General features: G+C 43.1%; 1 protein-coding gene across 4 annotated transcripts in view; it reads left to right on the forward strand.

Moving 5' to 3' along the window:
• IQSEC1 (IQ motif and Sec7 domain ArfGEF 1) overlaps nt 1-25876 on the forward strand; it is a 913452-nt gene that overhangs the window by 178315 nt on the left and 709261 nt on the right. For all 4 annotated transcript variants that reach the window (XM_073644474.1, XM_073644463.1, XM_073644466.1 and 1 more), the window contains exon 2: nt 20265-20294. In XM_073644474.1, the coding sequence (XP_073500575.1) occupies nt 20265-20294 (30 nt within the window). The remainder of the gene's footprint in view (nt 1-20264; nt 20295-25876) is intronic.

The raw sequence follows: 25876 nt of genomic DNA on the forward strand, positions 1-25876 counted from the left end.
ACCCGCAGCGCAGCTCCTGCTGCGGCCGGCAGTCTGTGTGCCCGCTATTAAAGTCCATGAATATTTGCTACAACCCACTCCCATTGAATATTCATGATCTTTAATAGCGGGCACATACACCACAGAGTGGCAGCAGGAGCCGCGCTGCGGCTACAGTGTGCGCGCTACTGAGGAGAGTGCTGCTCCCCAGGGTGTCACTGCTCCCCACGCACAGAGTCCCGGCGCGGGGAGCAGTGACTATTCAGGCACAGCACTTCACTGTGTGAGAGCGCATGGCAGGGACGCAATGCGCGCCTCACACAGTGAAAATGTCGACATCAGAGCGGGACGCAGTACTGGAGGAGAGAGGAGGTGAGTATAATTGTTTGGTTTTTTTTGGGCAGCGTGATGGGGCTCAGAGGATGCCATGCACACCATGATGGAGGCTCAAGGGGTGCCATGCATACCAGGATGGGGGAATCAAGGGGTGCCATGCATACCAGGATGGGGGAATCAAGGGGTGCCATGCATACCAGGATGGGAGAATCAATGGATGCCATGCATACCAGGATCAAGGGGTGCCATGCATACCAGGATGGGGGAATCAAGGGGTGCCATGCATACCAGGATGGGGGAATCAAGGGGTGTCATGCATGCCAGGATGGGGGATCAAGGGGTGCCATGCATACCAGGATGGGAATGAGGGCCACGTATACCAGGATGGGGATGAGGGCCACGTATACCAGGATGGGAATGAGGGCCACGTATACCAGGATGGGGATGAGGGCCACGTATACCAAGAAGGAGGGGCCATACATACCAGGATGGAGGATATTAACAGAATTGGGGGACATTGCCCCAATACCAGTATCAGCATCAGACCCCTAGCCCCCATAACAGGGCATCATGACCACATTTTTTGCTTATTTATTTTTTTCTATTTTCTTCCTCTAAAACCTAGGTGCATCTTATTGTGGCACCCCAGGGGTCCGGTTGCCACAGGGGCATTGCCTTCCTCACAAGGGGTGATGCCATGCCTGGAAGCAAGGAGGGGTCCCCTAATCAGGTTTACCAGCATACAACACTTTCCTGCCTCCAGACCAGAAAGGGGAGCTCCTCCCCTTGACAACTGGAATCTGGAGGCAGGGTTAGTGAGGGTGAGTGGAGAGGAGTTGAAGACAGGACAGCGACGAGGAAGGACCTGGGGAAGGGACATGTGTACAAGCTCACCCCAGAGGAGAGAAGCGCAGAAGAACCGGACACTGGAGTCCGAGGTTGTGGGACACTGAAGGCCCAGCAGCAGAAACCGGAGGGCAGGAGACTGCAGGCCTCCTGGCCCCACCAGACACCCGGAGGCTCAGCAGCACATAGGGCCCAGCACTGCCACGTGGGAGCGACACTCCAGGAAGGCCCGAGCTGCCTGCCATACGGGTGAGGAAAAGACGTTTTTCTCAGGGACGAGGGCCGCAGCACAGCTATGAGCAGCAGGGCCAAAGAGATTAGCGCAGAGGGAAGGCCTACAACTTCACCTGGCCAGGTGGATCCCCAACCTGCTAACAGGCCGCCCGGACCTCCACTTCCAGCTAGTACCCGTGCCCCAGTCTGCTTAACAACCGCAAGTAAAGATAAGAGGAAACCGCCATTAAGCTGTGGACTGGTCATTATCTGCGCCATCACCTGCACTACACCGCACCAACAACATCTACCTCATAACATCACTATATCCTGCCCTGGAGCTAAGCTCTGCCTGTGAAGAGCTGAACCAACTCTGCTGCATCACCATCAGCTCCAGTGGATCTGCACCGCAGCGGCGGCTCCATATATCCGCATACAACAGGTGGCGTCACGATCATTATCTCTATAAAGACTTTATTCCCCTTTTACTTTTCCCCTTTTATTGACCGCCCGAGGCCACGGACCGGGTCACTGCCACTGTGACATCCCCCAGCATCGGCCGGCCCAGCTACCGAGTACCCAAGGGACCAGAGGGCGCGTCAATATGGTCCGGTGCATCTTATAGTCCAAAAAATACGGTAGTCAGCAAAAAAAAACCACTTCTATTTTGGTCTGATGCAAAATTATCCACAACTCGCCAACCTTTCCTTAAGGTGTGTGAAAAACAAAATCTATGGTTAGATTCGCACATCCATTGTACATATCCGCATACTGTCCATTTTTTAAACGAGCAGTACACGGACCCACTGGGTTTTATTGATCCATACACACATCTATTTTAAAGATGGAACCTTGAGATCTATCTGCCACACTCAGGTGCTATTCTCATCCGTTTTGAGGATGAGACTCGGCCATTGAAGTCTATGGGGATCCGTATAAACTGGATAAAACACGGAACTTTACATCAAAGTTGTACCTGAGTTTCATCCGTTTATCACTGGTCCAATGTTAAGAGTCAATGGATACATAAAAGTTTAGACATTTCAGCTTCAGTTTTTTTAAAAATGGATGAGAAAAAATTGATTCAATACGGATGACACATGAGAGAAAAGCGGTCCATCTTACATGGACTTAAAAAATAGACACGGATGGCGAATGTAGCCTTAGCCCTCATTCAGATGTCCGTTTTTCACGTACATGTTCTATCTGCGTTTTCATGGATAGAACTTGTACCCATTGTCCCCCATGGAGCTGTCTCTTTTGCCGACCATGTGTCCTCAAAAAATTATGGAGGTATGTCCGTTTTTTCATCAGATCAAAATTACCCATACAAGTTTATGGGTCCGTGAAAATTACACTGCTCAAAAAAATAAAGGGAACACTCAAATAACACATCCTAGATCTGAATGTATGAAATATTCTCATTGAATACTTTGTTCTGTACAAAGTTGAATGTGCTGACAACAAAATCACACAAAAATCATCAATGGAAATCAAATTTATTAACCAATGGAGGCCTGGATTTGGAGTCACCCCCAAAATTAAAGTGGAAAAACACACTACAGGCTGTTCCAACTTTGATGTAATGTCCTTAAAACAAGTCAAAATGAGGCTCAGTACTTTGTGTGGCCTCCACGTGCCTGTATGACCTCCATACAACGCCTGGGCATGCTCCTGATGAGGTTGCGGATGGTCTCCTGTGGGATCTCCCCCCAGACCTGGACTAAAGCATCCGCCAACTCCTGGACAATCTGTGGTGCAACGTGACATTGGTGGATGGAGCAAGACATGATATCCCAGATGTGCTCAATTGGACTCAGATCTGGGGAACGGGCGGGCCAGTCCATAGCTTCAATGCCTTCATCTTGCAGGAACTGCTGACACACTCCAGCCACATGAGGTCTGGCATTGTCCTGCATTAGGAGGAACCCAGGGCCAACCGCACCAGCATATGGTCTCACAAGGGGTCTGAGGATCTCATCTCGGTACCTAATGGCAGTCAGGCTACCTCTGGCGAGCACATGGAGGGCTGTGCGGCCCTCCAAAGAAATGCCACCCCACATCATTACTGACCCACTGCCAAACCGGTCATGCTGAAGGATGTTGCAGGCAGCAGATCGCTCTCCACGGCGTCTCCAGACTCTGTCACGTCTGTCACATGTGCTCAGTGTGAACTTGCTTTCATCTGGGAAGAGCACAGGGCACCAGTGGCGACTTTGAAAATCCTGGTGTTCTGTGGAAAATGCCAAGCGTCCTGCATGGTGTTGGGCTGTGAGCACAACCCCAATCTGTGGGCGTCGGGCCCTCATACCACCTTCATGGAGTCGGTTTCTAACCGTTTGTGCAGACACATGCACATTTGTGGCCTGCTGGAGGTCATTTTGCAGGGCTCTGGCAGTGCTCTTCCTGATCCTGCTTGAGGTAACGGTCCTGCTGCTGGGTTGTTGCCCTCCTTTGGCTCCCTTTACATCTCCTGGTATCTGCTCCATGCTCTGGACACTGTGCTGACAGACACAGCTACCCTTCTAGCCACAGCTCGCACTGATGTGCCATCTTGGATGAACTGCACTACCTGAGCAACTTCTGTGGGTTGTACTGTAGACACCGCCTCCTGCTACTGTACCTCTAGGGGAGAGAGCAATGGCAAAATGAAAAAGTGATAAAAAAAACAGCCAAAAAGGATGAGAACAGAGAAATGGTCTGTGGTCCCCACCTGCCGAACCACTCCTTTATAGGGGGTACCGTATCTTCCTAATTGCTGATCATTTCTACCAGTTGTCTGTTCCTTTTGCACAACAGCAGGAGAAATTGATTCACAATCAGTGTTGCTTCATAACTGGACAGGTGGATTTCCCAGAAGTGTTATTGACTTGGAGTTACATTGTGTTGTTTAAGTGTTCCCTTTATTTTTTTGAGCTGTGTAATTGCTGTATGTTTTTAACATTGTAATGTGTAGGGGGAGCTTTGCAATTTTTCTATTTTTTTTGGCTCTTTCATTCAAGTGAAAAAAATAGACCGCACTCGGACCAATGTTATTGGGGTAGTGAAAATGAGTGATTTTTTTTTTTCACTGACCGAATCAGAGTTTGAAAAAAAAATGTTTGGTTAAGTGCCCACGTAGCGTGTTTGTAGCGTTTTTGCGGCGTTTTTACGGCTGCGAAAACGCTTGTAAAACAGTCTGCCATGCAAAGCAATGTGAATTCGGATGTGCTGTGCACATGATGCGCTAATTAGCGTGCTGAATTCGCATTGCGTTGCAAAACGCAGCATGACCATTTCTACCGCGATTACGCTGCAAATTCGCGGCCATTGAGGAACATTGAAACGCAGCAAACCCGCAGGTATATGTGGATTTGCTGCGTTTCAATTAAATTCAGTGGCCGTCAATTTGCAGCGTAATCGCGGTGCATGTGGTAGCCGGGATGAAGAGAAGACTACAACTCCTCTTCATCCCGGCTACCACGCGGTGAAAAAAAGAAATAAAAAAGTTAAAAATAAACAAAACCTGTATATTCACCTCTCCGGCGGCCCCCGCTCTGCTCCCGGCCACGTCCTCTCGCCTTGGCGTCCCGCGGTGTACTGTCAGGACCTGCGGTGACGTCATTTAGTCACCTGACGGTCACGCGACCGCTGAGGTCGGCGGTCAGGTGATGGTCGCGTGACCATCAGCTGACTAAATGACGTCACTGCAGGTCCTGACAGTACACTGCGGGACGACGAAGAGAGAGGACGCGGCCGGGAGCCGACTGGAGGAGGCCGGAGAGGTGAGTATACAGTTGTTTTTTTTATTTTTAACGTTTTAATTCTCTTTTTTTTACTATAAATGCTGCATTTAAAGCATCAGTTGTTCACACATTCTAAATCCATGCCAGTTGCATGGATTTATATTGTGTGACCAACTTGTCAAGCACTTTCCAAGTGATGCTCAAAATCGCTTGGAAAACTGCTTGAAAAAACGCATGCGAAAACGCATGTAAAAACGCTGAAAAAACGCTGAAAAAACGCTTCTCACTGGCAGAAAAAACGCATGTAAATCTGCATGCGTTTTTTTCTGCCAGAGAGAGGCAAAAACGCTCTGCATCAAATCTGCTACGTGGGCACATAGCCTTTCTTCTATAAATTGGATGGGACTCATCCATTAGGCTGAGTTCACACGATGCGTATTTCATGCGTTTCCGCGGCGTTTTTGCAGTTGCGTAAACGCCGCGGAAACGCATGAAAAACGCATGGTAGAAGGGAAGCAATGTTCCCCAATGGAAATCCGCATGTGCTGTGCCCATGATGCGGATTTTTCTGCAGCGTTAACGCTGCGGTCAAAAATCCGCAGCATGTCAATTAATTTTGCGGAAACGCGGCGATTTCGCCGCCATTGACTTGCATTAGAACGCGCCAATTCCGCAAGACAGCATTTGTACTTGCGTTAATGGCGCGTTCTAATATGCGGATGGTACCCGGGTGTGGAGGAGAGGAGAGTCTCATCCACACCCAGGTACCATTAAAAAAGCTGTAAAAAAAGAATAAAATAAAAAATAAATGTATTCTTACCTTCTGTCGGCCCGCGCAGCGCTCCCGCTTGGTTCCCGGCACTTGCAGTGAGTTGTAGGACCTGCGGTGACGTCAGAGTCATGTGACGGGTCACGTGACGCTGACGTCGGCAGGTCTTTCAATTCAAAGTTGCCGGCAGCCGGGAACTTTGTAAAGCAGGACAGCGCGGGCCATCAGAGGTAAGTATATACACTCTCTCGGGTCACACTATATAAATCCATGCTGTTTGCATGGATTTATATAGTGTGACCTAGTTGTCAAGCACTTTCCAGGTGATGCTAAAATCGCCTGGAAAGCGCTTGTCAATCTGCATGCGGAAACGCATGTCAATCTGCATGTGGATCCGCATGTATTCTGCAGGAAAAACGCATGCACAATCTGCATGCGTTTTTTCTGCCAGGGAGATGCAGAAATGATGCAGAAATTTTCTGCTTCATTTCTGCATCGTGTGCACATACCCTTAACGTCTATGGCTAAGCAAAAAAAAAACGGTTACCATACGGAGCCACAGTATAGAATATGATTTTTATGTATACATTGCAATTCTGTAACATAGAATCATAGAATCATAGAATCATAGAATGGTAGAGTTGGAAGGGACCTCCTGGGTCATCTGGTCCAACCCCCTGCTCAAAGCAGGATTCACTAAATCATCTCAGACAGATGTCTGTCCAGCCTCTGTTTGAAGACGTTCATTGAAGGGGAACTCACCACCTCTCGTGGCAGCCTGTTCCACTCATTAATCACCCTAACTGTCAAAAAGTTTTTTCTAATATCTAATCTGTATCTCCTCCCATTTAGTTTCATCCCATTGCTTCTAGTCTTTCCTTGTGCAAATGAGAATAAAGATGATCCTTCTACAATGTGACAGCCCTTGACATATTTGTAGACAGCTATTAAGTCTCCTCTCAGTCTTCTTTTTTGCAAGCTAAACATTCCCAAATCCTGCAACCGTTCCTCATAGGACATGGTTTGCAGACCAGTCACCATTCTGGTCGCTCTTCTCTGAACTTGCTCCAGTTTGTCTATGTCTTTTTTAAAATGTGGTGCCCAAAACTGTACACAGTATTCCAGATGAGGTCTGACCAAAGAGGAGTAAAGACCGATAATGACTTCACGTGATCTAGACTGTATGCTTCTGTTAATACATCCCAGAATTGTATTTGCCTTTTTTGCTGCTGCATCACACTGTTGACTCATGTTCAGTCTATGATCTATTAGTATACCTAAGTCTTTTTCACATGTACTGTTGCTTAGCTCTATTCCTCCCATTCTGTATATGCTTTTTTCATTTTTATTGCCCAGATGTAGTACTTTGCATTTTTCCCTGTTAAAAACCATTCTGTTGGTTGCTGCCCACTGCTCCAGTTTATTTAGGTCTTTTTGAATCCTCTCTCTCTCTTCTCTAGTATTAGCTATCCCTCCTAGCTTTGTGTCATCAGCAAATTTAATCAGTTTACCCTCAATTCCTTCATCTAAATCATTGATAAAGATGTTGAACAATACAGGTCCCAGGACGGAGCCCTGTGGTACCCCACTTGAGACATTCATCCAGCTGGATGTGAAGCCATTTACAACCACCCTTTGAGTCCGATCACTAAGCCAGTTATGAATCCACCTAACAGTTGCCTGGTCCATTGCATACTTGGTCATTTTTTCAATAAGGATGGTGTGAGATACTTTGTCAAATGCTTTGCTGAAGTCAAGATATACTATATCTACAGCATTTCCCTGATCCACCCAGTCAGTGATTCTGTCATAGAAGGAAATTAAGTTAGTCTGACATGACTTGTTAGTTACAAACCCATGCTGACTCTGGTTAATCACTTCATTCTTATCCATGTACTTACATACATGTTGTTTAATAATTTGTTCAAAGATCTTTCCTGGTATAGAAGTCAGACTCACCGGCCTATAGTTCCCTGGGTCCACCTTCTTCCCCTTATAGAAAACTATAAATGGTTAATAGCGGCTGAGTAAAAAAAAAAAAACAGATTAATGCGGACCGCACAAGAAATAACAACTGAGAAAAAAAAAGTGTCACACTTTTCTGGATGAAACTGTGAACAATTTTTTTATACTCTCGTGTGAATCTACCCTTTCAAACAGTGGATGAAAAATGGATAACACACGGGTGCCATCCAATTTTTTCACGGACCCATTGACTTCCATTGGCGAGATTGATCTAAGTTGCAGATTAAAGTCGGACAAGTCTTAGTGATTTTGTGCAGACCCTTCAGCTAGAAAAATAGGTGGACATGTGAACAGCTGCATAGACTGTAATAGCTATGAGTTCTATCCATGAAAACATAGAACTCGTATGAGGAAAAATTGACATCTGAATTAGCCCTAAGGCGCTTTCTACACTTTTGTTCATTATTTTTTGATGATCAGAATAGTGCAGCATGTTTGCAACAAATTCATTATATCTGTCGGAATTCTTGTAAAAATGGAAGTTATAACTCCAGTGTGGCCTCATATGATCCTGCCCGCTGCACGCACATAGCTATTTCCGTCAAGTTGGATGATTGCGCTTTATGTAGCACATCCCTGACCCTGATTATCAATATCATGGCCATTGCAGACTTCTTTCCTTAATTGCACCCTTAATTTGGCATACCACAGTTGTTGTTTTTTTTTTACCACGTTCACTGAATGCTAAAAGTGACCTGCCATTATGATTCTCCAGGTCATTGCGAGTTCGTAGACACCAAACATGTATAGATTCTTTTTTATTTAAGTGGTGAAAAAAATTCAAAGTTTGCTCAACAAAAATGGCGCCATTTTCTGAGACCAGTAGCGTCTCCATTTTTCGGGATCTGGGGCTGGGTGAGAGCTTATTTTTTGTGTGCCGAGCTGACATTTTTATTGATACCATTTTGGGGTAGATCTGATGTTTTGATCGCCCGTTATTGCATTTTATTGCAATGTTGCGGTGACCAAAAAAGCGTAATTTTGTTGTTTAGAATTTTTTTCTCGTTACCCCGTTTACCGATCGGATTAATTCTTTTTTCATATTGATAGATCGGGCGATTCTGAATGCGGCCATACCAAATATGTGTATATGGGTTTTTTTTTAATTATTTTATTTTGAATGGGGCGAAAGGGGGAAATTTAAACTTTTATATTTTTTTATTTTTTTAATATTTTTAAAAACATTTTTTTTACACTTCATGCTTGCTTCTATAGTTTCCATAGGAGACTAGAAGCAGCAGCAGTCTGATTACCTCTGCTATATAGAGGCGATGAGCCTCTGTGTAGCAGAATTGCTCACTTGCTATGAGCGCCGACCACTAGGTGGTGCTCATAGCAATCTTTACATGACAACCACAGGGGTCTGCTGCAGACCCCGGGTTGTCATGCTCACGCATCGGTGACCCACGATCATGTGACGGGGTCACCGATGGATGGGGCTAATGCCGCGCTTCCGGTGCAGCGATGTTAAATGCCGCTGTCAGAGATTGACAGCAACATTTAACTCGTTAACAGCCGCGGGTGAATCGCGATTCCACCCGTGGCTGTTGCAGGCACATGTCAGCTGTATAAATCAGTTGACATGTGCCCGGTTCAATGCGGGCTCAGGGCCGGAGCCCTCACTGAAGTGGGGGTGATGGCCTGGGGCGTACTAATATGCCCCAGGCTTTAAAGGGGTTAATATAGACCCTTTAACGAGCCTTGCCACATGACATAGGATAAAAGCCAAACCAGAATCTCAGTTTGCAGACGAATGTTTCGGGGTGTTTTGCACTCGTCAGTGCAAAGCATGAGATCTAATTTGGCTGTATGAGAGGCCTGTGACTGGGGTCTAAGGGGTATTGTTTGGAGAGTGACATGTCTGAATGCCAGGATAAGGAGACTTATAATCCATGAAATGCTCCTCTGTGAAATTAAATATGCAGATTGTCTCTTCAGAGAGTAAGAGCACTGGAGCTCGAGTGCAATTCATTGGAAGTAGCATTTCTAAAAGTTAATATTGACCTTTAAATGAACCTTGACACGTGACTTAGAATAAAAGCCAAACCCGAATCTCAGTTTGCAGAAACAAACGTGTTTCAGGGTATTGCCCCTCATCAGTGCAAAGTATGAGCTCTGATTTGACTGCATGAGAGGCCTGTGACTGGGGTTTAAGGGGTATTGTTTGGAGAGTGACATGTCTGAATGCCAGGATAAGGAGACTTATAAGCCATGCAATGCTCCTTTGTGAAATTAAATATGCAAATTGTCTCTTCACAGAGAAAGAGGACTGGAGGACTGGCGTTCCAGTGCAACCCATTGGAAGTAGCATTTCTAAAAGTTAATACTGACCTTTTAACGAGCCTTGTAATATGACTTAGAATAAAAGCCAAACCAGAATCTCAGTTTGCAGAAAAGTGTTTCAGGGTGTTGCCCCTCATCAGTGCAAAGTGTGCGATCTGATTTGGCTGTATGTTTTCATAGATATTTCATCGTTTATGTGTGATTTTTAACATCCAGAATTGGCCAAACTCCCCTCCCCAAGAATCTGAGAAACTACATACGGTGGCATCATGCTTTTCTATAATGTAGATCCTTTACGATCTATGCACAGAGATAACAGGCGCCGCATGTAAATCTAACTACATGTGCACTGACTGTCAGCACTCTGTGCTCCGGATCTGTCTGTAACATTCAATCTGACGTTTGTTTTTTGATATCTCAATGGAAATGACAGTGTTTGATAAATTATATGCTGCATCTTAGTAGAAGCAGTTTGTGTCCTGCGCGGTCAGATTGTAATATGTCGAGATGTGTGCAGTTAACAATGACAACACGAACACAAATTACTATGGACACCCAGGCATAGGATTGCAATAGTACAAAATGTGACAGGTATGATACTATGTTATATAAAGAGCATGTGTTTGTAGTGTAAAAACATCACCTGTAGAAATAAGCCCAAAAGTCGATTTTATTTTCCATTTGAGTACTTAAAAAAAACAAACTATATTTATCTATAATTATATTTCATTCTGGGAAACCTGACTGGCATCAAAAGAGCCACCATTGCAGCTGTCACCCAGCTGATTCCTGACATTTACATCCACTTATCAGGGCTGGATCAACCTTTGTGGAGGCTTCTCGGGTGCTTATTCTTTGGTGGAAGCGTACTTGTCGTTTCACGCAAATTTTAGAACAAGATTGTGAGTAATAAAACTATTTCTGGCAATTTTATGACTTGTTTGTGATAACAACTATGACTATTTAATAGACTGTTCCCAATCAATAATGTTCAGTTGTTGCTTTTTTTTATTTATTAAGGAGTCACTTAAACATTTTAAGAGATTAAGGGTGGCTGCACACGACCATTTTCTCTCCGTCCGAAACAGTTCAGTTAGGCCACGTTCACACGTTCAGTATTTGGTCAGTATTTTACATCAGTATTTGTAAGCCAAAACCAGGAGTGGATGATAAATACAGAAGTGGTGACGTGTTTCTATTATACTTTTCCACTGATTGTTCCACTCCTGATTTTGGCTTTACTGATGTAAAATACTGATCAAATACTGAACGTGTGGACGTAGCCTTATTCTGATCACGGTTTGATCAAACTTTGGTCAGAGTTTGATCAGAGCGGCATCAGTTTTTCTCGGAGATGGAGAGAAAAAAACATTTTTTCCACCATCTCCATACTGTCAGTCCGTGAAAATCAGATTTTATGTGGTCCGATGTTTTTCACGGACCCATAGATTTGCATTAGCGATTTTGATCTGACACTCAGATCAAAGTCGGACATGTCTCCCAATTTTTTCCTCTGAACACTTGGTACGAAAAAAAAAAAATTGGACATGTGCCGAGCCCTAGAGAATATCATGGGTACGATTGCTATCCTTAAAAAGCACAGATAGCACTTGTTCGAGAAAATTGGTCGTGTGCTCGAGACCAATGAAAAACAGTTTCATAGAATTCTATGTATGGTAGATGGTATTAATTCAGAATGTGCTATCAGAAAATTGTTTAAATGGTCACTGTTATTACAACCGTCTGTGTGTTAATCAAAAGTATAAGCAGATATATATATAAAAAACAACTTTATATTACGGTATATCCTATGAGAGGCATTGGCTTCTTTCTCCACTTATTAGGGACTTTTTCTACTCCCCCTCTTCTTCCTGAATTCAACATCCACGGAAAAACAGCTCAAATGTATTTTGGTCAAAGTAAAACAATGTATGCATTTCGTGAGCAACCGCTCGAGGATCCATACTGCTGCGAGAGATGTGAGCATATCGTGCACTTGGAAGCCCAAATTCTGGATCTAAGTGCTCAGATAGCGATACTGAGGAGCATCGACAACATGGAACGGAGTTTGCTGCTCACCGAGCAGACACTCAATGGGTCAATACTGGGGGTGGAGCATAGAGGGGAAGTGCAGGCTGAACAGGCAGGGAGCTGGATAACAGTTAGGAGGGATATAGGGAAGAAGTATAGGAAGGCTGGTTCAGAACCGGCATTATTGGAGCACGACAGATCCTCTGACCGCCGGGGGAGTGTATGCTCCATTAATGAGGGGGGAAGTGTAGGGCAGGCAAGACAGGTTCTGGTAGTGGGTGACTCTATTATTAGGGGGACAGACAGGGCAATCTGTCACAAAGACCGGGATCGCCGAACGGTGTGCTGCCTCCCTGGCGCTCGAGTCCGGCACATCGCGGATCGGGTTGACAGGTTACTGGGTGGGGCTGGCGAAGACCCAGCGGTCATGGTCCACATCGGCACCAATGACAAAGTGAGTGGTAGATGGAGGGTCCTTAAAAATGATTTCAGGGACCTAGGTAGGAAGCTTAGGGCAAGGACCTCCAAGGTAGTTTTCTCAGAAATACTACAAATCCCGCGAGCCACACAGGAGCGCCAACGGGAAGTTAGGGAGGTGAATAAGTGGCTAAAGAGTTGGTGCAAGGCAGAAGGGTTTGGGTTCATGGAGAACTGGGCCGACTTTGCGGTCTTCTACAGGCTCTACCGTAGGGACGGGCCGCACCTCAATGGGGAGGGTGCAGCAGTGCTGGGGAAGAAGATGGCTAATAGGTTGGAGGAGTTTTTAAACTCGAGACGGGGGGGGGGAACCAAGGAAATAGGTGGGATGTGAGGCAAGCAAGGGGGAAGGGGAGAAGTGAATATAATGAGGGTGGAGAGGGGGTTGGGGATAGTACAGTTAGATCGTTAGAGAAGAATAGGATGCTAAATAACCCCAAAGTTTTATCTTGCATGCTGACCAACGCAAGAAGCCTGACCAATAAGGCGGATGAGCTGGGGGCGCTTATATCGGAGGAGAGGTATGACATCGTAGGTATAACAGAGACTTGGCTAGACGATAGCTACGACTGGGCGGTAAATTTATTAGATTATAGTTTATTTAGAAGGGACCGGAAACAGGGGAAAGGCGGAGGAGTCTGCTTATATGTAAAGTCATGTCTAAAACCCAGACTAAGGGAAGATATAGGAGAGGGACAAGAGGGGGTCGAGTCCATGTGGGTAGAGATAGAGGGGGCAAAAAATAATAATAAAATATTACTGGGGGTCTGCTATAAGCCACCAAATATAACAGAGGAGAATGAGAATCTGCTATTAGGACAAATAGACAAAGTAGCAAAACATAATGAAGTGATTGTAATTGGGGATTTCAACTACCCGGATATTGACTGGGAAACAGAAACCTGTAGATCTCAGAAAGGAAAAAAGTTCTTGACAAATAATAAGGATAATTATCTCTCCCAACTAGTGCAGGAACCAACGAGAGGGAAGGCCATGTTGGACTTAATATTGACTAATAGGCCTGATAGAATAACTGAGGTACAGATAGGGGGGCACTTAGGTAATAGTGATCATAATATTATCGACTTCAAAATGCCCTTTAGTAGGGTTATCAATAAGGGAACAACAAAAACATTAAACTTTAGGAGGGCGAAGTTTGATCAGCTGATAGAAAACCTTCAACTTATTGACTGGTACTTAATCAATGGAATACGAATAGTAAATGGGAAACCTTCAAAAGAATTCTGAATACTCAGTGCGAGAGGTATATACCGTATGGGAATAAAAGGGCCAGAAATAAGAGGAAACCAATATGGTTGAACAAGAACGTAAAAGGGGCGTTAAATAGCAAAAAAGAGGCATTCAAGAGATTAAAACAGGAAAACAGTAAGGAGGCACTAATGTGTTACAAGGAAAAAACGAGAACCTGTAAAAAACAAATAAAAATAGCGAAGGAGGAAACAGAGAGACGTATTGCTAGGGAAAGTAGATCAAATCCCAAACTGTTCTTTACGTATATAAATAGTAAAAGGATTAAATCGGATAATATTGGACCGATAAAAAGTGAGGAAGGCAAAATCATAGAGAAAGATGAGGATAAAGCTAATCTATTAAATAATTTTTTTTCGACAACTTTCACGAAGGAAATAGAACTAACAGGAGAAATGAGAAGGGACAAGCGTAATCCTCCACTAAGTATGACTAATCTAACCCAAGCTGGGGTACAGAAACGCCTCAGTAACATTAAAATAAACAAATCACCAGGACCTGATGGCATACACCCACGGGTACTAAGGGAACTAAGTAATGTGATAGACAGACCGTTATATCTTATATTTAAGGACTCTGTTGAGACTGGGTCTGTGCCACTTGATTGGCGACAGGCGAATGTAGTACCAATATTCAAAAAGGGAGCGAAAAGTGACGCCGGAAACTATCGGCCGGTGAGTCTGACGTCCGTTGTGGGCAAAATTTTTGAAAGCTTCATTAAAGAGGCAATTACGGAGCATCTTGATGCTAATAATCTTTTAATCCCGAACCAACATGGATTCACGAGGAATCGCTCCTGCCAAACAAGCCTGATTGACTTCTACGAGGAGGTTAGCTCTCGAGTAGATCAGGGGGAACCAGTGGATGTCGTGTATCTCGACTTCTCAAAAGCGTTCGATAGCGTGCCACATAATAGGTTGGTATACAAAATGAGAATGATGGGGCTTGGGGAAAATGTCTGCAAGTGGGTAGCTAACTGGCTAAAGGATAGAAGGCAGAGGGTGGTTATAAATGGAATATACTCAGATTGGGTAAGCGTCACTAGTGGGGTACCACAGGGGTCTGTACTAGGCCCAATGTTATTTAATATCTTTATTAACGACATAGTCAACGGGATAAATAGTAAAATATCAATATTTGCAGATGACACAAAGTTATGTAAAACAATTAATACAAAAGAGGACAGTGCAGACCTACAGAGGGATTTGGATAAGCTGGGTAGGTGGAGCATTAAATGGCAATTGAGGTTTAACGAGGAGAAATGTAAGGTCATACATATGGGAAGGAAAAATGGAAGTCACCAGTACTCACTGAATGGGAAATCATTGGGGAATTCAGAGATGGAGAAGGACTTGGGCATCTTGATTGATAGCAAACTAAATTGGAGTGCCCAAAGTCAGGCCGCTGCTGTAAGGGCAAACAGGGTAATGGGATGTATCAGAAGAGGTATAGCTGCAAAGGAGGAGAACATTGTTCTTCCACTGTACAAAGCACTGGTCAGACCACACTTGGAATACTGTGCTCAGTTATGGGCCCCAATATATAGAAAGGATATAAATGAGCTTGAAAAGGTACAAAGGAGGGCAACAAAATTAATAAAGGGAATGGAGGGACTGCAATACCCAGAGAGGTTGGCAAAACTAGGACTATTCAGCCTGGAAAAGAGAAGGTTGAGGGGGGACATAATAAATGTGTACAAATATGTTAGGGGACAGTATAGAGATCTTGCCCGGGATTTGTTCAAAAGGAGGGATATTACGGTAACAAGAGGGCATTCACTAAGACTGGAAGAGAAAAGGTTTCAGCACCAGCATAGGAAGGGGTTCTTTACGGTAAGAGCAGTGAGAATATGGAATTCACTGAGTGAGGAGACGGTAATGTCGGATTCACTACACCAGTTCAAGCGGGGACTGGATGCATTTCTAGATACCAGGCAGATTTCAGCATATACTTAAAAATAAAATAAAATAGTAGGTTGATACAGGGATTTATTCTGACTGCTGGTTTCAGAGTCGGGAGGGAATTTTTCCTCAGGTGAAGATTGGCTAAATCATTTGGGGTTTTTGCCCTCCTCTGGATCAACTTTAGCAATTACAGAACTAACAGGTCGAACTTGATGGACGCAAGTCTTTATTCGGCTTTACAAACTATGTTACTAAAACAGACTGCCAGCACAGTGAGGGGTCAGGTTACTGCTCCTATTAAAGGGAACCTGTCAGCTTCCTCAAGCCCCCCAAACTGCAACCATGTTTTTATTGAGCAGGTTATATGTATTCTAACAAGCCCCTTTTTATGGCCTATAGCTTTTAGAAACTCCATAAAATCAATTTTATAACTGCGGCCATGATAAGCTAATTATTGGGTGACTAGTCATGGGGAGGTTGTTTTCCCCAGGCTAATCTTCCCACTAATCATGATTTCACACGTCACCACGTCTGCATTTATCACCCACTCCTGGTTTTGGCTCCCACTCCTGAGAAAAAATACTGACCGAATACTGACCAAATACTGATAGTGGGGCCGTGGTCTTATACAAAGGATAATGAAGGAGCCAGGACCAATTGCACTCAAATTTGCCAAGATTGTTGGAAACTGGGTACAACACTTTTGGGGACATGAAGGATAATTTATTACCAGGGTTTTGCCACTTATTCGGAGAGCACTATGATGTAGAGAGAGTCCCTGATTCCAGTGATTTGTCACTTACTGAGCTGCTTGCTGTAGTTTTGATAAATTCTCTGTTTTATCAGCAGGAGATTATCACTACAGGACTAGTAAACCTGCTGCCAGGTAGTCACTCATATTCATGAGCCCAGTATAACCCTGCCCCCCACCACTGATTGGCAGATTTCTGCCTATGCACAGTGTACACAGAAAGCAGCCAATCAGTGGTGTGGGGCGGGGTTATACACAGCTCAGCATTCAGAGAACTGCTGGATCTGCAGCAGAGAAAAGTGTGATTTATCAAAGCTGCAACAAGCAGCCCAGTAAGTGATGTATCGCTGGGATCCGGGTCTCTGCCCCTACATAATGCTGCTCTCAGATGGGGTAGAAACAACTCTGACAGATTCCCTTTAAATTACTGCCTTATTATCTTTCATCTTCCGCAGAAACAGCATGCTTGTGTAAAGTCCCCGTCACACTTAGCGACGTTACAGTGATCCCGACAACGATACGACTTGTCAGGGATCGTTGCTGCGTCGCTATGTGATCGCTGGTGAGCTGTCAAACAGGCAGGCTCACCAGCGATCAGGGGAGCAGCGACATCGTGGAAAGAATCTTTCCACGATGTCCTGCTCCTGGTTACCAGCCTGCTCCTGCTTCAGCACACGCGCACCTTGTAACCCGCTGTTTATCATGGTTACCACTCTGCTACGGTGAGCGGGAGGTTACCGCTCACGTAGCAGAGTGGTAACCATGATAAACAGCGGGTTACTAAGTGCGCGTGTTCCCCTAGTAACCCGATGTTTATCATGGATACCAGCCTGATCGCTGGTCCCACTGGTCACACACAGCGATGTGTGCTGACCAGCGGGAGGGCAAAGACCAAAAAATGGTCCAGGACATTCTGCAGCGATCAGCGACCTCACAGCAGGGGCCTGATCGCTGCAAAGTGTCACACATAGCGACATCGCTGGTGAGGTCACTGTTGCGTCACCAAAACCGTGACTCAGCAGCGATCTCGCTAGCGATCTCGCTATGTGAGACGGGGGCTTTACTTCTACTGGAAAAGTCTCCGCCATACACGTCCATAGCCTATTTTGTCATTCTTGTCGGCTACAGTATTCTTTAAAGGAAAGTCAACATAATATATATTATATATATATATATATATATATATATATATATATCCATGCAAAAATGGAGGCAGCACACAGAGTAGAACAAAGTGATAAGGTTTAATAGCCCATATGGCAACGTTTCGGTCCAAAATTGTGGACCTTTCTCAAGGCAGTTACACCCCCTTATAGTAATACAAACCAGAGAAACCTGACCAGAACCTCCTAATGTGAACTGGTGCCAGCTGCCGTAACTATAAAATATATCAAAAGAATGCAGCAGCACTCCATATGGCCAAGGTACGTCTTAACAATGAAAATAATATTGGATCTAAACTGTTTTGCTTAGCAAACAAGTACTTACAAACAATGAAGGTTTTTAGTGCATAAATTGGCCAATTCATGTGTGCCCATCAACCACAGCAAGGTAACCTCCCCCTGATGGGTAACTGCTCTGCCTAACATGCCACTTTTGGGCTACAAGCCTACAACTAAACGGACAAATATGTCTTCTTCTGGGCTAAAAACACCTACATTTAAAGGGCAAGCAGAGCTTGAGGTGCTGGTCAGGTTTCTCTGGTTTGTATTACTATAAGGGGGTGTAACTGCCTCTTGCCTGATTCTGCACTCCTCCCATTAACCAGCAGGTGTTGTACAAACAGCTTTGCTTGCCCTTTAAATGTAGGTGATTTTAGCCCAGAAGAAGACATGTTTGTCCGTTTAGTTGTAGGCTTGTAGCCCAAAAGTAGCATGTTAGGCAGAGTAGTTACCCATCAGGGGGAGGTTACCTTGCCGTGGTTGATGGGCACACATGAATTGGCCAATTTATGCACTAAAAACCTTCATTGTTTGCAAGTACTTGTTGATAAGCAAAACAGTTTAGATCCAATATTATTTTCATTGTTAAGACGTATCTTGGCCATATGGAGTGCTGCTGCATTCTTTTGATATATATATACATACATATAGACACAAACAGCGGGTGAAATAAGTATTGAACACGTCACCAATTTTCTAAGCAAATATATTTATAAAGGTGCTATTGACATGAAATTCTCACCAGATGTCGGTAACAATAACAACCCATCCAATCCATTCCTTATTTCTCCTGCTGTATATTATAATATAGAGTTTGTATACTTATATAAATTACTTGTAACAATGTTACACATATTGGGGCCATATGTTCATGTATATGTTGAACGCATATATCCGAAAGGTAAGTAAATTCGAGGCCTGAGGAACGGCTGGATAGAATTTTTTAGGCGAACACCTCAATGACTTTTTACAATTTATTTCAGGGTGAAATGATCTTTACAGTTTGTGTTGTATCTGCACAGGGAACATTTCGGCGTTGCATATTGAACTGCAACAATGACTGCTCCAAATGTCAAATTGTGCTATTCGCAGAATGTAACGTAATAGTTATGTTTCTAGCAGATGTCTTTGTGAATGTTTTATAACTGTACATTGTAGCTGAAATCCAGCACTGAAATGTTTTAAGTGCACATTATACTGAAATATGGCGCATACTGAAAACAATCTATATGCATTATTTGCTTCGTTTTCTTTCAGCATAAAACAATTGCACTCCAGAGATGCACGGTTCAATGTTTTCTGATTAGTAATATGGAGCCAGCATGTTAGCATTTTTCAGGATCATTTACCCAATGGGGGCACTATTCCAATGGAGCTTCACATTTAATTTTTTTTTTCCTTTGGCGATCAATACCACAGCTTTACATTTTATTGGCAAACATAAATTTTCTCTTACATGTGGGTAGTGTGATATACCATATTACATAATGAGTGATGCTGCCTCTGACCTGTATATAGGGTCCGGTAGAAAACTATTGCGGCTATTCTATTCTCCAGGACCTGGGAAGCAGTGATTGCTGATCAGTGCATAGTTAGTTTTTGCCATGAAAATAGGATGGACCAGAGGTGTCTTCCCAATCTACACACTTAAAGGGAATCCGTCAGCAGGTTTTTGCCATGTAATCTGACAGTAGCATGGAGTAGGGAAAGAGACCCTGATTCCAGCGATGTATCACTTAGTTTACTGGGAGAAGCAGTTGTGATAAAATCAGAGTTTTCTTTGCTGCAGATCTAGCAGAACTCGAAATGTCGAGCTCTGTATAACCCCGCCCACACCACTGATTGGCCGCTTTCTGACTATCAGTGGAGGGGACGGGTTGGACTAAGAGGCACGAGATACCTAGTCCTCAAGTGATAATCTCCTGCTGATAATACACTGATTTTATTGAAACAGCAAAACAACCCAGAAAGTGATATATCTAGCTAGCAGGATGAGTACACACTGGCTGCCATTGTTTTCCACCTGGGCGTTAACCTGAGTGTATTCCACCAGCAATTTTGCAAGTCCCCACAATAACTTATTTACGTTGCAACCAAAGAAAGTGCAATGAATTGGGAGAATGGGAACTTATTTTTAGAAAAGAATGAGAGAGTTAATGTGTCTAAAAAGACTACTTTGATATATTGTTAAAGATATGTATTTGTATTTTTCAGGTATGAAGAAGAAGTGCCAAGAAATGTAAGGTAATTTGTCATTTATTCTTTTTTTTATATAGTAAGTATGCATTCGTAGCACATCACTGACTATTTTATTAGCTTGGTATCCTGCATCCACACATGTAGAAATTACTGATAAAAGCTTCATTTTATGACTTTATGTGCATCTACCTGTATTTCATGCGCAACATACGAGTATTGTAAGCTAATGGTTTTTAGATTTGGCTTCTTTTCATTACTTTATTATGGCATTTTAATATTTTTTCTGCCTTTTCTCTCTGTTATCGAGAAATGGGACAAGGCTTACAGCTTCTCATGCAGCCTTTTTTTTTGGTGCATCATTTGCTTAATGCCAAATGCCAATGGACATTCATTAACGATGTGGTCTGAAACTAACATTTATTTTAATCCTAAACCTCAATTTAATGTAATAATCTAATCTCTTTTCTAATATACTTTAATTAAAAAGTCTATATCATTACCTCACTACTCTATCTAGCTGCTTTATTTATTTATTTTTTACTACTTCTTGTGTGATGACGCTTCATTTAAGAATCCCAGTGCATGCTGGGATACTCAAACAACTTGTCATCATGAAGAAGAGTCTGCAGTCACTGCCGCAGCCTCTGCCCCCACCCTGAAATGAAGCATTATCAGTGACATCTATTTCAGGGTCTGGGCTAGTCCCTGCTCTACTGAGCATGCGTCGGTTTTTATTTCTAATGCATGCTCAGTAGACTCTTGTCATTGTGCAATATTATTCTCAGCATATAGTGGCAGAGCGCTCCCTTGTCGACTCTTATGACAAGTGATGAGCCATCAAGAGAGCACACTGTCAGTGCACATTGTAAATAAAAGACCCAGAGTACAGGAAAAGCAGAGACCAGCGCTGCCCCCACAAGTGATATCACTATCAGGGGTGGGGCTGGTCTCTGCTCGCTCGTTTTTTCCTTAAAATGCGTATTAACAGTGTGCTCTCTTGCTGGCTCATCACTTCTCATTAGAGCCGGCGAGGGAGTGCAGTGTCACTACGCACTGAGAATATTGCAAAGTGACAAGATCCTACTGGGCATATGTCAGAATTGACAACTGGTGCATACTCAGTAGAGCAGGGACTAGCCCAGCCCCGGAAATGGACGTCGCTGATGACGCCTTGTTTGACTAACCTTGCACAAAGCGTCATCAAACTGGAAGTAGTAAAAAAAAAAAAAAAAATGTTAGAGAGGGAACAATAGAGACTTTTTAATTAGAGTATATTAGAAAAGAGATTTAATTATGACATTAAATAGATATACATTTTGGATTAAAATAAATGTTAGTTTTGGATCACCCGTTTAATGCCAAATGGCCATTGGACATTCATTAAAGATGTACATAATTAAAGTGGACCCATCCTTATTCCTGACTTGTCTCTTTTAGGAATTACTTGTATTCTTCTTGAAATAACAATTTTTTTTTAATTCCTCAGTTATTAATCCTTATTCCTAACTCCAAAACTGTCTGATTTTAAAGTCTATGATGTCAATTGTGTCAAGGCCATTTTGCTGCCTCTGCTGTAGTCACTAAGGCACTTGGAAACTTCCTTTGGTTTCTCCTTAATAGTGTTATCTTTTACTTCATCTGTAACGACAAGCTATTAGCCATTTAATGATAGTGATGGCCACGTAGGGCATGCTGTATAATAGGTCTCCAGTGCTGCCTGGTCTTGCTGCAGTAATTGAGTGAATCTTTCACTGTAGCTTCAGTACAGGCAGAGATGTCTTCCTTCATGTTGATGAGCTGCTACAAGTGAAGAGATCAGATAATACAGCTGACCTGATAGCGGCTGCACCAGGGACTCCGTCTTGTCCACTGTGGCCTTATTCATTGTCATCTATTTCGGTAGTTAGAATAGAACATTTTCAATGGAATCTAAAAAAACAAAAGATGCAGCAAAAAACATTAAAAAATGCAACATGGAAATGCATTCTTGTAAAGTAACGCAACGAGCAGAAGCGGTGTTAGGGCGGGAGAAGCGGCAAATTGGGCAAACGCCCAGGGCTTCCATTTTCAAGGTGTCCAACTTGGTGATATGAGGCACCAGACTTTTTGCCCGATGCTCCAGATCATAGGGGGGATGAACGGGCGACACTTAAGCATATGGAAGTTGTTGATCCTGCGTCATACAGTAAGTAAATGTCTAAGGCTACACTCACACAAACATATTTTTCTATCTGAAGTGTTGTCCTTGTAATACATGACCTCACTCGGACAGCACTCGGACCAATGTTAGCCTATGTACCAGTGCTCATGGACCTCAGGTCCATGTGAAAAAATGTGGCGTGCACTAGATTTTTCTGATTTACGGACCAGACTAGTGCATGTAAATAGCAGACATTTGCGCCCGACTGCTGTGAGAACGAGTACATGGAACTTATACAGAAATACAGAACCTATCATGGATGTGACTACTCCGTGATCTACGGCAATGGGAACTCAGCCTAAGACTCCATGACTTTGATGCTGTCGCTGTCACACCAAGGACCGATCAGTAAAGGAAGCCCACAGTGCAAGAGACTATCGGAAGGGGGCATGTGCCTATTGGAGAAGCTATTTTTGCTTAGACTCTTTCCTGCCTAAGACCAACACTAAACTCTGCACCGTCCTAAAAGTATAATGTTAGTAATATTTAATAATACTAGCAGCCCGAGTTCCAAAACAAATACGTTTAGGAAGCTAGAAAAGTGTGCTCTACATAATAAAAACTAACTCAAATTACCCATGTCTATTTACTTTCAGCCTTTTTACACGATAAACAGCAAAGTTGTCATAATTAATAAATTAGTAAATGGCGTTAAGGAAAACCAAAATAAAATTTAGCAGGTTACAGAGACATTCATCAATTCAAAAAGTGTATCGCCCAAAGTAGATCGCATGGAAATCTCTCTGTATGCCTTATCACCTTCAGCGGATCCTGTTAAAATCTTTGCCTCAAGAACATTTCTATTCAATGATGTTATAAGTTATAACTTATAACTAATCATGTACCATTGCTGAGTCCTCGTTTTGTATTCAAATTTCTCAACAACATGATAATGCTGCCCACCTTGTCTAAGGCAATGACTTGGCATGCCTGATGGGGTTAAGCTATTTAAAAATTCAATAGTAAAATGTTCCCTTTCATCGTCGTCATCTACAACAGTCATCGCTCCAACGTCAGCTGATGTTTTTCTCGGACTCACCTCAACATTAAGCTCTTTATGTAGTAAGATAATTACTATAAATGCTTAGAGGGGATAGGTGATACCGTATTGATCGGTTGGGGTCTTCAAAAAAAACACAGACAAATGGACCCCTAAAATTTAAGTTGTGTAAGTTATGTAAGTTAAAACCAGAAAACTCTCCAAGGGTCTTCCAGCTGGGACCAGTTCTGATCAGCAGAACAGTGAATTTTTCATCTCCACTGGGGCACCTTTATCTTCGCTAGAATGGAGCAGCAGTGCACATTCCCAACCAACACTTCACACATCCTCTATGTAGCTGTCGGAGAAAGCGTTCGGCACCCACCCATGGGGAATGAATGGAACAGCGGTCCAGCATACGTGTCCTCCACTATTGGGGATAAAAGTGCCCAGTTCTGCCTATCAGTTGGAATCATAGTGGTCGGACCCCCAACATCCTATCGATAGTGGTTGTCTGCTGAAAATAAGTAAAGTGTTAACGACTAAGGAACAATAGCCCTCCAGGAATTTGATATTGACCCATCCATCAGTGCGTTTATCTGTCTGCAAATGTTAGAAATGGTGTAAAATATTGCATTCCACAATATTCAATGTTAGAAACAGAACAGTCGCTGTAAGGAGAACCTTTACATTCACAGAGGTTTGCAGTAAGGTGATTCAAATGAAAAACTTCTTATCCAGAAAACTCATTTCCAGGTTCCCAGTTAATGGATCCGTTCTCGATGCTTTGTAATTATAATCAGTTTTCTGATTGTTCTCCACCAGACCAAGGTTGTGGAATTAGATAATTTAACTCTAAAACTGCATATTTGTCATTGTGCTCGGCAGGTAAATTACTTACATGACTAGGAATAATCTCCCATACAATCTAAGAGAATATGAAGAATGTGCTACTTACATTGCACGTGTAAAATTACACCACTGGTTAAAGGGTCACTGTAATTTCATTCTCCTGCCAGAGCTGATATTGTGGAGACGTGCAGATGGCACGATGGGTGCTATAGTTGCCAAGACATTGTATAAAGATTCTCACTCACAGGTCCCATTAATTAGAGTAGGACCTGTTCACAAGACGAATCCTGTCTCAGCAACTGTACTGCCCAGCACATATTTTGAAGTTCGATGTCAGATCAGGCAGGATGATGGAATTATAGTGACAATTCAAAGCTAGTACTAGGCCTAGAGGTTTTCTACCGCCACTGTTTATTTGAATTATTGAGTGACCACTGGAGTCCACAGGATTGAATACAACTTACCGTAATGTATTGCTTTGGATTGCAGCATTTATCTGCTGTTAAAATGAATCGATAGTGCTAGTAAAAGTATAAGAAGTATCCATATCCTAAGGCTATACGCACACAAAGTCTTTTTCAGGGGGATTCCACCAGGAATTCCCCTGAAAAAGCGCCACAAAAGCTCCCCATAAAACAACATTGCTGTGCACATGTCCTGTGTTATGTCACTTCTTTTAACTGCTTCAGGGTCCGGAAATCCTGAAGCGCAGTTTAAAACAACATTCTCTTTATGCTGAACAGTACAGACAAAAACACACTGGTGGCACAGCCGCCACAAGAACAGCGGCGAAACCACCGGAGTTTCCTGGAGTAGCATCGCCTGGGACAATTAAAAGACGCTGTGTCCTTAAAAGGATTTCCATGTATAAATGAAAAGTTGTCATTTATTACTAAGTCAACATAGTAAAAGCTCAATTATATCTGATTTCTAATTAGAGATAATGTCATTTTTGGGGTTCTTCTGGTGTCGTTTTATACAGCAGGATGGGCAGTCATTTTGGTTTGGATGTACAACATAGTCCTTAAAAGTAAAGAGACGGTTTTTCCAGTTTCCTAGATGTACATTTTCGTAGAACTAAACAAAAAAATAATGTTGTTTTTTAGTAAACTATAAAGCTCCCTTTTGTGATGGATGCAAGCAGCCAAAATTCAAAAAGGGAGATAGCAAATAAGTTGGAGCTCTTCATCAGAAAAATAGAACTTTACTCCCCCCCTATACAATAGAATATAATTTGAGTTCTTTGTACTTTGTTTAGTTATACTTATATTCTTTAGTTATGATTTTTCTCTAACATACTTCATTACCTTAGTTTGCTTCCTTCTCTCCTAAATGTTGTGCTGCAGGGCTGTTTCATGTGACCAATTTATGCTGCTTTAGAAGCTGCTTTCAACTGCTGCTCTGCCAAGATCTGTCCTATTATTATTGAATAAGACCCTATTTTTGCTCCTCAGCTTTTTCCTACAAGGAAAAGTTTCTGTATCACCTCTTGGATCACTGGGAGTTGTAAAGGGGGAGAGATGATGGTCACAAAGGGATGCTTCTTCCTGATGTCATCTCTCATCCCACCACTCTCACCTACAGATGGTGTCATTG

The sequence above is a fragment of the Phyllobates terribilis genome, unplaced genomic scaffold (assembly GCF_046119375.1).
Source record: "Phyllobates terribilis strain yellow unplaced genomic scaffold, ASM4611937v1 Scaffold_8__6_contigs__length_399053987, whole genome shotgun sequence".
NCBI classification, from domain to species: Eukaryota; Metazoa; Chordata; class Amphibia; order Anura; family Dendrobatidae; genus Phyllobates; species Phyllobates terribilis.